This window comes from Pelodiscus sinensis, chromosome 6, assembly GCF_052426305.1.
Source record: "Pelodiscus sinensis isolate ZL-2025 chromosome 6, ASM5242630v1, whole genome shotgun sequence".
Taxonomy (NCBI): Eukaryota; Metazoa; Chordata; order Testudines; family Trionychidae; genus Pelodiscus; species Pelodiscus sinensis.
This window is the reverse complement of record NC_143057.1, coordinates 83712960-83728735: the sequence shown is the minus strand read 5'-3', so window position 1 is coordinate 83728735 and position 15776 is coordinate 83712960. Positions and strand designations below refer to the sequence as shown.

Below are 15776 nucleotides of genomic sequence, written 5' to 3'. Positions count from 1 at the left end.
CTTTTAATAGTTTTGGGAAACATTAGTTTGCTCAGGGTAAGCCAAGCCTTGCTTATTTAAGACTTCTATATCCGGCAAACAACTTTTCTTTACCACTCCTGAGAGAAAAGAAATGGCCAATTCATGGCAAATGTCCAGGGAGTGGAGCCTTTGCTCCCAGCTTTTGAAATAAATCTTCTTGAGATGTGTCCAGACTGCAGGAAGGTTTTCGGAAAAACAGTAGTTTTTCCAAAAAAACTTCTTACACCCACACTGCTGTTGCGTTCATTTGAAAGAAAATTGAAAGAATGGAGGAGTTTTTCCGACACTGGTAAACCTCATTCTACGAGGAAGAATGCCTTTCCAAAAGAGCTTTTTCGGAAAAAGGCATGCATGGACATGGAAGAGGCCTCCAGGAAAAAAGTGCAAATACCCTGGTTGCCACTCCATCCATATTAATCACAGCTTAAATGTGAAATAGCGTCAAACTGAATGGATGCTATCTTTCGAAAAAGCAGATCACTTTTCCGATGCGCTTTAGCAGTGTGGACGCGCTCTTTTGGAAGACATTTTTTCAGAAGATCTCTTCTGAAAAATCTTATTTCAAACGAAGCCTGTAGCCTAGACATACCCCTAGGGAAAAAGACTAAGAAAAATGTCTTAATTGGTATGAAATTGAGAGGTGACTTTAGTGAGAAAAGCTGGGTGCAACTGAAGCTGGACTTTTGTCTCTATAAAAGATGGTATAAAGAGGCCCCAATGTGAAGTTTTGAACTTGGACACCTTCTAGCTGAAGTTATTGTGACAAGGAAAGCCACCTTCCTTAACAGAGTAATGAGCATGTCACTAAGGGCTCAAATGGAGAGCCCATTAGCCTCAAAAGCACCAGATTAAGGTTAGAAGCCAAGACTGGCTGCCGAATTTGAGTGTAACACAGAGGTGGGCAATAATCGGTGATGGGGAGAGCCACCTCAAGATTATGGTAAGCGGTCAAGGGTTGTACTTTTCTATGGAGGGAGTAGGGGAGGTAGGATGGAGGTTGGGTGCAGAAGGGAGCTTGGGGTAGGGGACTGGAGTGTAGGAGACGGTGTAGCATCTGAGAGGGAGTTTGGGTGAAGGAGGGAGTTATGACCTGGGGCAGGGTATTGCAGTGCAGCATCTGGGAGGGGGTATGGCTGTAGGAAAGGATATTAGCCTGAGAGGGTGTAGAAGGGAGTGCAGGATCTGGGAGGGAACTGTGACCTGGGGCAGGGATGCAGAAGGTTTGGGTGATGACATGGGGCAGGCAGTTGGGATGCAGGAGGGGCTGGGGTGCCAGACGCAGGCTCTGACCAGGAGCTGCTTATCTATTAGCAGGGAGCTGCCAAGTCCAGCAGGTGCCTTAAGCAGTCTCCCTGCCTGTCGCAGCCCCAGGCTCAAAGTGGCTGGCTGTTCCATGTGGATCTTTGCACCATGTGTGGGAGAGGAAGTAGAGGCCTTGAATGCTGCCCCTGACCCCAGCACAATCTCTCAGCTCCCACTGGCTGATTTCTGGTCAATAGAAGCTCAGATTGTGCTGGGGCAGGAGCACTGCACAAGCCTTTCCCCCAAACACAGTGCAGAAAGCCATATGAAGCAGACATTTGTTTTAAGCAGGTGTGGAGCTACTTGTACCTAAGGGTCATGGCAGGAGAAGATGGTTAGACCCAGGCTGAAGACCGTATCTTGCCCACCCCTGGTATAACCTGACCAGTCCTTTAAGAAAACCTATCACCAGGTTACTGAAGACTGAGCCAACGGCCACGCCTGAGTAGAATGCTGAAATGGCAGCTAGATGAACCTGTTGAGACTGACAAGCCTTCTGTTTTACATGTAGCAGATAGCCCAATATAAAAGGTATTGATTGCTCTGGAGAAGTATCACGCTGCAAAACCCAGACTGAGAATCTCTTCCACTTGGCCAAGAGAGTTGCCTGGGTGAATAATTTCTTATGTCAAGGAGAACCTTCCTAACAGTACCTGAACATGTGGGCTAAACAAGGTTTAACCATGCAACTTGCAAGCCATAAAGCGTAGAGCGTCAAGATTGGGATGCTGGAGCTGGCTGATCAGATCCAGAACTAAAGATAGAAATCATATGCAAACACTTGGAAGGTAATAAAGTGATAGGGAATAGCCAGCATGGGTTTGTGAAGAACAAGTCATGCCAAACTAATCTGATAGCTTTCTTTGATAAGATAACAAGCCTTGTGGATAAGGGAGAAGCGGTGGATGTCATATACCTAGACTTTAGTAAGGCATTTGATACGGTCTCGCATGATATTCTTATTGATAAAGTAGGCAAATATAACTTAGATAGGGCCACGATAAGGTGGGTGCATAATTGGCTGGATAACCGTAGTCAGAGAGTTGTTGTTAACGGTGCTAAATCCTGCTGGAAAGGGATAACAAGTGGAGTTCCTCAAGGGTCTGTTTTAGGACCCGTACTGTTCAATATCTTCATCAATGATGTAGATATTGGGATAGAGAGTACGCTTATTAAGTTTGCAGATGATACCAAACTGGGTGGGGTTGCGACTTCTTTGGAGGATAAGGACATAATTCAAAATGACCTTAGCAAGTTAGAGAAATGGTCAGAGGTAAACAGGATGAGGTTTAATAAAGAGAAATGCAAAGTGCTCCACTTAGGAAGGAACAATCAGTTCCATACATACAAGATGGGAAGCGACTGTCTACGAAGGAGCATGGCAGAAAGGGATCTAGGGGTCATAGTGGACCACAAGTTGAATATGAGTCAACAGTGTGATGCTGTTGCAAAAAAAGCAAATATGATTCTAGGTTGTATCAACAGGTGTGTTGTAAGCAAAACTCGTGAAGTCATTCTGCCGCTCTACTCTGCACTAGTTAGGCCTCAGCTGGAGTACTGTGTCCAGTTCTGGGTGCCACATTTCAAGAAAGATGTGGAGAAATTGGAAAGGGTACAGAGAAGAGCGACAAGAATGATTAAAGGTCTAGAGAACATGACCTATGAAGCCAGGCTTCATGAACTGGGCTTGTTTAGTTTGGAAAAAAGAAGATTAAGGGGGGACATGATAGCGGTTTTCAAATATCTAAAAGGGTGTCACATGGAGGAAGGAGAAAATTTGTTCCTCTTGGTTTCTGAGGACAGGACAAGGAGTAATGGGCTTAAAGTGCAGCAGGGGAGGTTTAGATTGGACATTAGGAAAAAATTCCTAACTGTCAGGGTGGTCAAATATTGGAATAAATTGCCAAGGGAGGTGGTGGAATCTCCCTCTCTGGAGATATTTAAGAACAGGTTAGATAGACATCTGTCAGGGATGGTGTAGACTGAGCTTGGTCCTGCCTTGAGGGCGGGGGCTGGACTCGATGACCTCTTGAGGTCCCTTCCAGTCCTATTATTCTATGATTCTATGATAGAGTAATTGGGGTGCTCACTGACAGCTCTAAAAGCATGTTATACCAGTACTAGAGGGGCCGAGCTAACATCACCACTATCGGTGAGGCTCCTTCCCTCCATCATTTCGTGGCACCAAAGACTTTCCTGTTTGTGGAGACCAGGCATAGCTCTCAGTTGTTGGTTCCACCCATCCTAGACATGAACAACTTCAACAGGTTCATAAAGAAACTAGAGTTTCATATGGTCTCTTTGGCTGCCATCCTCTATCCCTGGATCCAGGGAATCGTCATGATGTCTACGACTTGAAGGATGCGTGGTTCCACATTTCCATAGTTGAATCCCACAAGAGGTATCTAGGATTTGTAGTGGGCCTTACTCACTACCCATTTAAACATCTCCCTTTCGGCAAATTTGGAATATTTTCAAGTCATCAATATTTGCTCTGGTGAGATTTTATCTAAAATCCAAACTCATATCAGGACACTGTATTCTTTTGTCCTCAAATACAATAAACCAAAGTAAAAAGGTTATGGGTCACAGGTAAAGTAGTTGTGTCACAAGTAGTAGTAATGGTGAAGTAGTCAAGGGTAAACTTTAACTTTTCTATTAAATTAGAAATATTACCTTACAGAACATGTCTCGGAGATCATCTTTTGGGCTAATCCACGACGCAACAGCATCACAAAAAAATATAAAGTCCTATAATATTAAACATTACATAAGGTTAGAAATTCTATTTGAATTATTCCAATCCATAAGTTAAGGAAATCAATATGACAAACTGCTTCCTTAATTTGTAAATGTTGTAGGAACCTGACCTTCAATCCACACATACTTCTATTTTATTGCAGATTTACTCTCAAATGAATTTATTATTTGTATAAAGTGCAATCTGAAAGCCCTTAAGATTGAACACCTCCATTAAGAGACTAAGTACTTCTTTCAGGAGAGCCAGGGTAAAGTCAATACAGCCCATATTAAGTTCTTCTAACCCACGAGTATCATAATCCAAACTACTCCCCAAAAGTCCTGCATCCTGAGTTCATCTGTTCTGGTGGCTTATTCCTCTGCCCAGCCATAAACAACATTCCTTTTCATATTAAATTAATATATATGACATTTCAGGAACAAAGGAAGACAAGACAAGACAACTACATACAGGTTAAATAAAGAAAACTTTCCTTTCCTTCCAATTTTTTCCCTTTCACCTCTTTTGAAGCTATGTGATAACAAATCTTCAAATATCACAATCAATGAAAGCATAACGGGGGGGGGGGGGGGGAGGTGGAAGCACAGGCACTAAGGAAGAAATGAAATGAAGTGAAGGAGCCAACATGAAAGTGGGGCAACTTAGTACATTTCCAAGTCAGATTTCAAATGCTGTATTAGTTACTATAGCTATACGGTGAGATAACGACTGGCTCCATTTTATAATCCATTGATGTACGCTATGCCAGTATAGACGGACAACTAAAAGTAAAAACTCAGCATTTTAGAATATTACCAACAAAAATACTTTTTCTTAGCTGGATGTTTGCTACCTTCTAGCTTCTTGTACAGTAAAACTCCATTAGTCCGGCATCCAATGCTCCGGGACTCCTGATGGTCCGGCACCATCAGGAACCCGGAAGTGCTGGGGCAGCCGGACAGGCTTCCCCCATTCAGCTGCTGCTGAAAGTGACCAGCAGCTGAATCGGGGAAGCCGGGAGCAGAGCAGCTGGGGTGCTGCCGGGTTGGTCTGGTAGCGCTGCCCCTCGGGGCTGCGGGACCAACCAGGCAGCACCCCAGCTGCTCTTGGGGACGCCTGGGGCAGAGCAGCTGGAGTGCTGCCGGGTTGGTCCCACAGCGCCAAAGGACGGCGCTGCGAGACCAACCCGGCAGGACCCCAGCTGCTCTGCCCCAGGCATCCCCAAGAGCAGCTGGGGTGCTGCTGGGTTGGTGCCGTAGCGCCGCCCCTCGGCGCTGCGGGACCAACCCGGCAGCACCCCAGCTGCTCTATTGCAGGCATCACGGAATCAGCTGCTGCTGAAACTGACCAGCAGCGGCTGAATCAGGGACTCCTCGGGCAGAGCCTGACTATCGTAAGGGGGGGCTATGAGGGGTCTGGGGTGGCATCCCCTCCCACCCCACTCCAGACCCCTCATAACCCCCCCTTCTGATAGTCCGTCATATCTGATAATCCAGCACCCCCTGGGTCCTAAAGGTGCCGGATTATCGGAAGTTTACTGTAATAATTTTCTCCCAAGTGCCCTTCAGCTTCAATCCCAAAAATTTTATTTAATTGGATTTTAGATAATCATGTGAGCTAGATGGATGTTAACAGGCTACAATTACATCATCCCAAGTTTTCAAATTTTTATATTTAATTCACTGCATAGCCAACCTTCTATCAGATTACAGTAACTAAAACAGACCTCTTTATAAATCTTCTGCAGCAAAAATGTAAAAGTTAAGTAGATTGTCTTTTAGAAATGGTTTATGACATATGTAAAAACCATTACAAATTTTCTCCAGAGTATCAACTGATGTGCAGTCTTTACCCCTGTATTCATCAAAAAGGAGTAAGAAAACAAAATTTCATTATTCTGGAACCTTAAGAAAGGATTTTACTGACCCTTATTGGCTATGATTAAAACTAATTCCTTAAAAAATGTATTTCAAACAGTTACGTGCAACCAAAAAGTAGATAGTTGTATCCCACAAAAGTTTTCGATATTCTGAAGAAAAAAGCCTCAAATGAAATTCTGAATTTTTCTGTTTCAAGTTAACAAACATTTTCTTTCTTTAAATTTGGAAATTTTGTTTCTTTTACTAATTCTCTATACTTGATTACTTTGGTAACAAAAAATAATTTCCAAACAAACTCTAAAAAGTTGTATTTGAAGGGTGTTTTTATTTTTGAGCCTTTCCAAAATTTTTTAATAATAAACATAATTTACCCAACAATTTGAATTTAGTCAAAATTGCATTTTCCAACAGAAAACTGCTTTGACTACAATTTTCCCATCTAGTCTACCAAAAAAGTAACTATGATATTCAGGTAGCAAATACAATTCATCATGCATCTTGGCTGACTCCCTTCCATCTGTCCAATATATCAACTGTGCACAGCTTTCAAATATTTACCTTAAGAGAAAGCTGTAACCCCTCATTCTCCATGAAAATGGTTACAACAGAATGAGTAACAGCACAACAGACTACTGACAGGTTGGCTTTAAAGAGCTGTGTTCTTGCAAATTATTTTGGCTAATAATAGTGCATCAACCTGCTGATAAAGTCCATCTGAGAGATTCAGCACTTATGTTCTTCCATGTACTTTTTCATAAATTACTTTATCACCATGGTATCTGAGCACCCAGCAGATTCCATTTAAGTCACAGGAAAATGCTGGGTACCCACCACATTGAAAATATAGCTAATTACATTAACGTTTTAGAACCACAGCCTTTGTTTCTAGTTCTGAAAGATGACAATTTGAGATTTAAAAGTCATGTCACTATGCAATGAAGTGCTACTTAAAGAGGTTTCTGCAATTTAATGCATCTCCCATCATGAAATCTGTACATTTTGACCCAGTACTTAGCTAACCTGGCTTTAGAGACAGAGAGATTAAAATGCATCCATAACATTATTTTTCAATTCAGATATTTTTACAAGGGTTCTTGGTTTGTTTTGCAAAGTGTAAGACTAACCAAATGCATTATAGAGTCTGCTGGTACTGGTTTGTGATGATCTGCATTACTCATTCATGGACTTCACTACTTGAAAGTTACAAACATAGCAAACTTAAGCCAATAAAACCTGTATGCTACACTATAATGGTTACAAAACAATACACAAACTAAGAAGATATGGAAGCACGTCACACACATTTAACCTCATAGCACATATCCCTGAGGCAGGAAGGGCAGGTTTTATTCCCGTTTGACAAAGGGTGGATCTAAAGCACAGAGATAAAGCAATTTGAACAGGAGCACACAACTGATCTGTCAGAACCAGACTATACTCCAGATCTGACACTCAGTATTTTACTCTAATCCAAACATTAAGTGGTTTCTAAATAAAAGGAACATTAGGCTGAAGTGTGATTAAAGAAAAACTGCCAAGTAATCAAAAGATATTCTAGCAATACAAATTTAAAAAATATGAACCATTAACAAAATGGATTTTTAATCTGAAGCAGTAATTATAGCATAACCATGTCCGTTGCTGAGATACCGAAACCCTGACAAAACTTGGTAAAAATAAAAAAAAGTTAAAAGAATCAACTTTATTCATTGTGGTATACCTTTAAGATAAAGTGGACAGTGGCAGTCATTTATTGCAATATCTAGGTTAGATACATGTTTCTATGTTCCCTATGCCCATAAGAAAAATAGAGAAAATCTGAAGTGAATACTGCACACTCACACTATTATAAAATTGAGCATACTAAATCATTCTTAAAGGGAATTAATTCTGCAAAGATGTAACGACATGCAATTTATTCTGACATTTCATCGGTGTCTGTAGTCACTTTTGCACATTAATTTCAAATATATTTATTAGGCTGGACAGCAGCATGGCTCAGTACCTGTTTGCATTGGGTCCAGGACCTACCCTGGCTGCGGCTCTGCATTTAAAGCATATTAGGAGACAGGAAGGCAGGCCCAGTTCTGGCTCACTCTGGGTCCAGGAGCTCAGATCTCCCCCTAGACAGGGGATGCTGCTACCCAGTGCTGATGGCTCCTCTCATGGACCAGCTCCCATGTGGCTGCTCCACACTGCTGCCTCTGTATCAGAGGCAGCAGTTGAGGAGCAGCAAGTGGCAACACCCCTAATACACATACACACACTCACACAGTTATACAATTATATTAATCAACTGTCATCTTTTCAGATTTTGAAGCTGTTTTCAAAAGAAATTAATGACAGACTGAAATGAATGAATTGAATGATTATAGCTTCAGTATGGCCAGGCTAACAGCAACACACATGTTTTTGAAGAGTTACATAGCTGTTTATTTTTCCAATTGTACAAACAACGTTTTAGGTTAAGGAGTCAGTTTACATCTTTTCAAATGTAAGACATACTTTGTACACTTTGAAGTGAAATGTTGAGATTTAGGAATAGAATATATTTTTAATTGGATATGAAAACAGCCGATAATATACAATCCCTTTGTAAACGTGCTACTTTTTTGTAAGGAGTGAAATAAAATACCTAAACAATTTTTCTCTCTCTCTCTGTCACACACACACACACACACACACACACACACACACACACACACACACACACACACACACACACACACACACCCCCAGACCCCCCCAACCCCCACACAGGAGGGAAAACAAGTCAATCCTCCACTGATGCAATGTTTTAATAGTCTTCCTATCAATGGACATACACTACTTTACACCAGCAAATTGTTCTTTTAATGTTACTACCAATTGTAGAGAGAAACCAACATGCTTCACTTCTTTTAAAGGAAGCTCTTTCTTTTGTACCGTTATTTCTACTCAATTTTAGAATGAGTGTCAGAACAAAAATCAAATGCCTATGCAAATATCTTACTTGGACTACTCCACTAGGGTTGACTGTGATCATGGTACAAATCCCACGGAAAGCTGAATCCTTTTCCTCATTGTCCCTTATGTTCCGCAGAGAGGTACACCTAGTAAATGGGAGAACCAGGCAGTCAGGCAACAGAATCCATTTTAATTTAATTTAATTTAATTAACCAGGTGACAGTATTTGATGGAGTAAGAGTCACACTGAGGAGATCTTCCTAGAATAGTTTTCAGAACACTTGAAATAAAGATTTCGGAGTCTCTTTTTATGGTTAGTTTCATTTGAATTTAACTTCAAAAGTTTGATATCTAACTTTTACATTTTTTAGAATTCTGAATTGTAAATGCTGCACCATGTACAGTAATAACTTCTAAAATGTGTGATCTGTATTCCATTAAATACCACTAAAATGTTTATCCACAGTACTGGTAAGAGCTATTATTAGAAGCAGAACACATACTTCAAACTGTGGCCGTATAGTCTATCAGATACCACTTACAGAACAGTTATTTAACTTTTACAGAAGCAAGCAAACTATTTTATTCATAACAAATCTATAAACATGTATGCCTTACAGGAATTCAAATCTGACTTTTTTAAAGTAGTGTAATGCACAATTTAACTTTTACAGTACTTGCATGCATATTATCATTCTGATGGATTTTAAAATGCTCTTTCATAATCAAGCTTATTAACACAGCAAGCATGTGACAATCTTATCCCATGCATCAATTAGTCGTTAGCCACAACATAAAATGTACATGACGGTGCTACTAAAAAACTCACAAACCTGATAGGACAAGATTAGTCACATGGTTGGCAATGATTAAGGATTGTGATTTTGTAACCAACTGAAAATATATCTAAAAGTGAGATAGAGAGAAGGAAGAAAGAAAGTGAAGAAAAATGAATTAAAAAAAAAGATTGAATAATACACACCAGGGTCTTATAAACTGCTGTAGCATGGGGGCCACCTCTTGAGGACAAACGTAACCAAGACGACCAATTGTTATTGCTAAGGTAACGCAATCACGGTTATACACCACCAAACGCCAACCAAGACATGAGCAAATGAGGGGGAAGGAGAAAAAATAAAGAAAAAACAACAAATAACTCAGAAACAGAAACCAACAGAATCTGTGTATGATAATAAACATAAGATTTCACTAGTGCTGTTTATTACCACCCCTAAAAATAAGGGGCAGCAACATATATGGCATATTCTTGGGGATTAAAAAATAATTAAGTAAATGAGAGAACACCAAAAACACAATTTAAAATCCAAAGGCTATTTGAACAGAGATTTTGACTTTGCCCTCTTTAGATCTAACTTCTACGTAACAAGATTACAGAGCTAGTAATAAACTAGCTACTTACATGTATTTTTAATGCTCTTGATAAAAAGGTACTAAGTATTTTCAATTTATAATATAAGCTGAATATACTATAATTTGAGTTGCTTTGATTTAAGCTTGCACTACTTGAATTCCAAAATTAAAGTTCTCATTACATTGAAATTAAACCCAGAGAATGTGGTTCCAGTGAATGTTTTTTCATCTACTACTAAAATATTAATATATAAGCCCTTGTCTTGCTAAAGACTTCATATATCCAATTTCTTCATGATTTTAAGCAACAATTTTCTCTAAATTAACTCACACCAGGTAAATAGCTCATTAATATTTAGAGATTATCAGTGAAATGGGCTCTAAATCACATCTACCGAATGCAAGAGAATTTCTCCTGGGAAAATCTGACTTCTGGCACAAAGGTATTAGCACAAAAAGATGTTTATTCCATTAGTATTTCTGACTGAACAAATTGCTTAGTGCCTTCATTGAAGGGGCAGAACAAAAGGCAAAGTGATCACACAAGAATATTTTATTGGTGTTCACTCAAGTCACAGAAGATTAATCTTTCAGAAAAAGGAGAGGGTGGGAAATAATGTTTAAAGATTATTTGAAGCAAACTACATGAATAATACTGAAATCCAGCAGATTCATATGAAGCAGAGAAAGGAAACCTATGTTCAAGACACATACTATGCAACACTCTAGTTAAACAGGCATTTGTGAGCACTCCCATGGAACATGCAATAAAGCAGATGACGCTTTCTCCAGTCAAGTTTGGTGTAGGATATGCTAGCTTTTTGAAATTCACTTTGGTTATGTGACCAATTATTATTAACGCATAGTGGTCACAATACTTTTTATACAATCTGCAATATCCATCGCATGCACAATTTTCTGCTGAATAAACTGTAAGTGCAGTCTCACAACAGTGCCAATTATAATATACATAACATTTTTATATCACAAATACAGGCAGTTAAATGTTTATATTGCAAGTTTTTTTAAAAAGACCTATTTGATAAAAGTCCACTCATCTTCCACATTGCAGAAACCCATACAAGGAGAAATATTTTTGTGGAGGCTGAAAACTATACCAGTTATCCTATGCAATAATTTCTTACTTAATGTGCCTGTTATATTTTTCAAGGAGAAGCAAAGTGAAACAGAATCACAGTGATACAATGTACACCAGTGAAATGTAAATATTTTGGTAGCAGCTTATTATGCTAAATATTAGGCTAAATAGAAAAAATATTCTAGAGCCTATAGTTTGTAGGGCTATATCCTACAACAAACTTATTGTAAGTACGCTACATTCAACATTTATTTGCAGTTATGTATCTACATTTAAGTTAACTATTCAGGAGTAAACAACAAAAATTCAGTATGGGATACTTCTATAGTATCTGCAACAGTAATAGAAGCAAACATTTGAGCACTGGACACATGTCAATTACTATATTAATTACTGAAAGAAAAACAGATTCACTCGTTAATATTCCCATTTGGCAATCTACATAGCTGCTCAAAAATGGTGTCTAATAAAAGTAGTATCTGTAACATGCCAAACCACCAGCTAGTCCTTCTTAAAGTTCACCTTCCACACTAATTTTGAAAACATTTTTAACATTTAGTTTCACAAAATACTGAAGATGGCACACACAATAAAACATCTTCCATTTCTCTTCTCATTGTACAGTGCAGTCCTGTACTTGTGATATCAAGGACATCAGCTTGTGATGTTTGTCCAAGAAAGAGGTTACTCACCCTGTGCGGTATCTAGTTCAAAGTACATGTCTCTATGGGTACTCCAATTCAAGTGTGCATGCACCTCACGTGCTTTTGATAAATTTTCATTAACTATGTCCATTTGACCTGCCATCCACATGCCCCACACCAAAGCTCCATCAAACTGAGCAGTCAAACTACCAACAATTCCTTCTCCACAAATGAGTCTCAGAAGGAAACTCAAGCAAATGGTAAGGAAGGCAAAATAGTGGAGCACCTACAGGATGACAAATCTCAAAGAACTGCACTTACCACACAGATTAATTGTTCTCATCTTGAATAGTGCCCCTATAGGTGCACCACTTGGGGAATTCCTAAGCAGTATCCCTATAAGGAGGAATGAGCTTTGGAATAGAGTCCAACACAAAGGAACTTCACTGTCAACTATTGCATCAGATCTACAGGGACTAAGGCAATTTTTTCAGGGGGCCACTTCATGAGTTTTGTTAAGTGGTCATGGGCCACATTTCTACCATATTAATGGAATTACCTCATCTATTGTAAAAAGATTCATATATGTTCTTTAGACAAGGTAATTTCACTTAAGGTTTGGATAATCATGTATCCAGTTATCTTAAAAGGCAATTAATACTGCAAACAGCTGTGAACACTTACAAAATTTGTAACACTAATTTTTTACTTACAACTTACTTTATTTAAGTGTAAAAGAATGAAACTCAGTGTGAAGAAGAAAGTGTCTGATGGGCATTAACAAAGGAGGTGAAGTCAGGTGTCCTCCTAAGCAAAGTGGCGGGGGCTCCACTCTAGGACCATGGAAAAGGCTGGGGGGCTAGCCTCCCTCCAGCTAGCCCTTCTGAGCTTCCTGGTCTGCACTACCTGGAGATTTGGTGGCATATGGCTTTGCCTTTTAAACATATTAAGAGCCAACAGGCTCTTAATATATTTAAAAGGCTAAAGCACACGAGTGGAGGACCCAGTGCGAGCCTGGTCCCCGCTACCCCTCATGGAGACAGTATGGGGAGGGAGGGGGGAGAGAACCGTCTTTTAAGAGGCAGCAAGGTGGGGGAAGTGATCAGTTGAGGGATTAGTCGACTCTCCGATAAGCTTTTGCTTATCAGATAGTTGACTAGTCGCTTACATGCGTAATATGAAGTAGAGCCATAACAGACGTACATTATGACCTTGTCAAATGAGCAAAAATCCTAAGAGGAAGTATAATGCTGCCAGCACGAACAAAATATAATACACCCTGAAGACTATTTTGACAATCCTTAGGTAGAAATTGCAGCAGCTTTGGAGCTCTCCCTCAACAAAAAGAAACAGCTAGAAGATATACAAAATTATTAATCCTATCAAGCTAGAAAGCTAATGCCCTCCCTTACATCTAGAATATGGAAGGTGGCCTCCACATTGGAATAATGTGATTTTGGAAAGAAAACTGGTAGATAAATGATTCAGAAGATGCTTTAGGAAAAGCTTAGAGTGTGGTTCTAAGGAAGTTTGCAGGATATTGTGAACAGAGGGTCGGCCATTTAGGCATCAATTTCTGCAAGCTGATGGAATGGCCACTAAGATGATTTCATGAATCTTAAAATACCACATTAAGGTCCCAAACTGGGATGGGACATTCACCGATCAGAAGAGATTACCCAGAACTTTCATGAGCTTAATGATTGTAAGGTAAGCAAAGAGCAAGAATTCCTAAACAATGGTATGAAAAAGCAGTATAAAAAAACAGAACTAAGCAATGATCCTGTTTTCTTTAGTTGCAGCAAATCATCCCGAACAAGCAGAATCAAGACAGATCCAATGACAACATTCAGGAATTCACACAAGCAACTAAATCTTCTCCACTGTTAAAGGTGAATATTTCAGTTGTAAGCTTTCCTACTATTTAATATAGCTATTATACCTCTGCTCACTAAACCTACACCTGGCAACTATTGAGGAGCCATGCCTTTGAGTCAGGGAATATTTAGTTGGAGATGCAGCCGTCAACTGGAGCCCTGGAATAGGATCTGAGGACTGATTAGAAGATTTATCACTGGAGAGCAAGGCAAAACAGGTAAGGAAATCATACCTGCTTCAACCACAACAGAGCTATTAGCATAATTCTGGTATTGTCCTGTCTGCTTTTGTTCACTGCTTTGACAATAATAGGTGGTGGGGGAAACATAAAACAGCTTCTTCATCCACATAAAAAGAAAGGCTCTCCTCAAGGAATTGTAACCTAAACTTTCCCCTCTTCCAACACACCTTGAACACAACAGATGACATTTTTGTTTGTCACTGTGGCAATGAGGTTTATATATGGAAATCCCCAAATCTGAAATATGCTGACAAATATGCAGGAAGGGGTGTGGAGTCTAAGAGGGAGTTTAGGTGAAGAAGGGGGTTGTGATCTGAGACAGGTTTGGGGTACAGAATTCAGAAAGGGTATAGGTGCAGGACGGGTCTGGGGGAAGGGCCTCTTGGAGGCGGTGTAGAGTCTGGGAGGGAACTGTGACCTCGGAGAAGGAGGTGCAGAGGATTTGGATGGTGACCTGGGGCAGAGGAGTGGGATGTAGGGTCAGGAAGGGAGTATGAGTGCAGGAGGAGCTTCTGGACTAGGGAAGGCGTGTACGAGGGAAGTGAAGGAGGTTGTGATCTGGGAGAAAGGGATATAGAGGGTTTGGCTGGTGGCCTGGGGCAAGCAGTTGGGGGTGGTGGTGGTGAGAGGGTGGGAGCTAGAGGCAGGCTCTGGCTAGGAGGCACTTATCTAGGCAGCTCCCAGCCAGCAGCTCTGCAGAAACCTGAGCTGCAGTCGCAAACTGCTCTACGTGGCTCTGCTCTAGGCGGGGGGAGAGATGGAAGTCTGAGCGAGGAGGGAGAGATGGGAGGAGGCTTCTTTGGCTGCCCCTGCCTCAGCAAAATTTCTCAGCTCCTACTGGCTGGAAACTGGCCAATGGGAGCTGAGAGATTTTTCCGGGGGGGGGGGGGGGGAACAACAGAGCATAAAGCATCCACATTTGAAGCGGCTGCAGGTGCATGGTGCTTAAAGGTCCCAGCAGGGCTAGCCGCCTCTTGCCCTCCCCTGATTTAGACTGTCCATTGCTGACTCAGACAGCCTCTCTACACAAGACAACACTGAAATAACTTAAGACATGCATGCTCTTCACCAGGCCATTCCCTCAGAGAAAATAAACAATCTTTCAATAACCACTACTACTAACAAACTAAGATATAACTATGTACAAACTCAGCAATCAGCTGAAGCACACAAAATGCAGACAAACTCCATCTCAGGCTGAAACAAACAGTTGATAAGAAGCTGAAGGCAGTTTCTCTCAACCTGATGTAGCTTTGGTGGTCATGAGACTATCACCAGAATTTATGTGCAGACCAAACAGACACTACTAATGAAAAATCTCAGCTCAAAGGCATGTGGGGCACATGTACATAAGAAATGAAGCACATATAGGGACAATACTTGAGGAACTATGGTTTTGCTAATTAAAAAGAAAATGAGTAACAGCAAAAATTAGAGAGGACTCTAAGAAAATGTCAAGAAAAAAATTGACATACTAAAATTAAACTAATTCAAGTCACACTTAAAATTTTCTAGAGTATGGAAGGTGCTCTTCATATCAGAACATGCTCTTTAAAAATACAAAAGGAACAAGCCTCAGAAGTGCATGTTTAATAAGGCACTTGCTAGCACCTCCCAATATGAAGGCCACTGTCATTGGCCAGACTATAAATAG

The 15776-nt window shown here is 40.4% G+C and overlaps 1 protein-coding gene across 3 annotated transcripts in view; it reads right to left on the bottom strand.

The window, feature by feature from the left end:
- Positions 1-15776, bottom strand: part of TNPO1 (transportin 1) — a 197764-nt gene that overhangs the window by 13683 nt on the left and 168305 nt on the right. For all 3 annotated transcript variants that reach the window (XM_006124293.5, XM_025185277.3, XM_006124294.5), the window contains exons 21-23: positions 9872-9947; positions 8936-9035; positions 4000-4074 (exon numbers count right to left, since the gene is read on the bottom strand). In XM_006124293.5, the coding sequence (XP_006124355.1) occupies positions 4000-4074; positions 8936-9035; positions 9872-9947 (251 nt within the window). The remainder of the gene's footprint in view (positions 1-3999; positions 4075-8935; positions 9036-9871; positions 9948-15776) is intronic.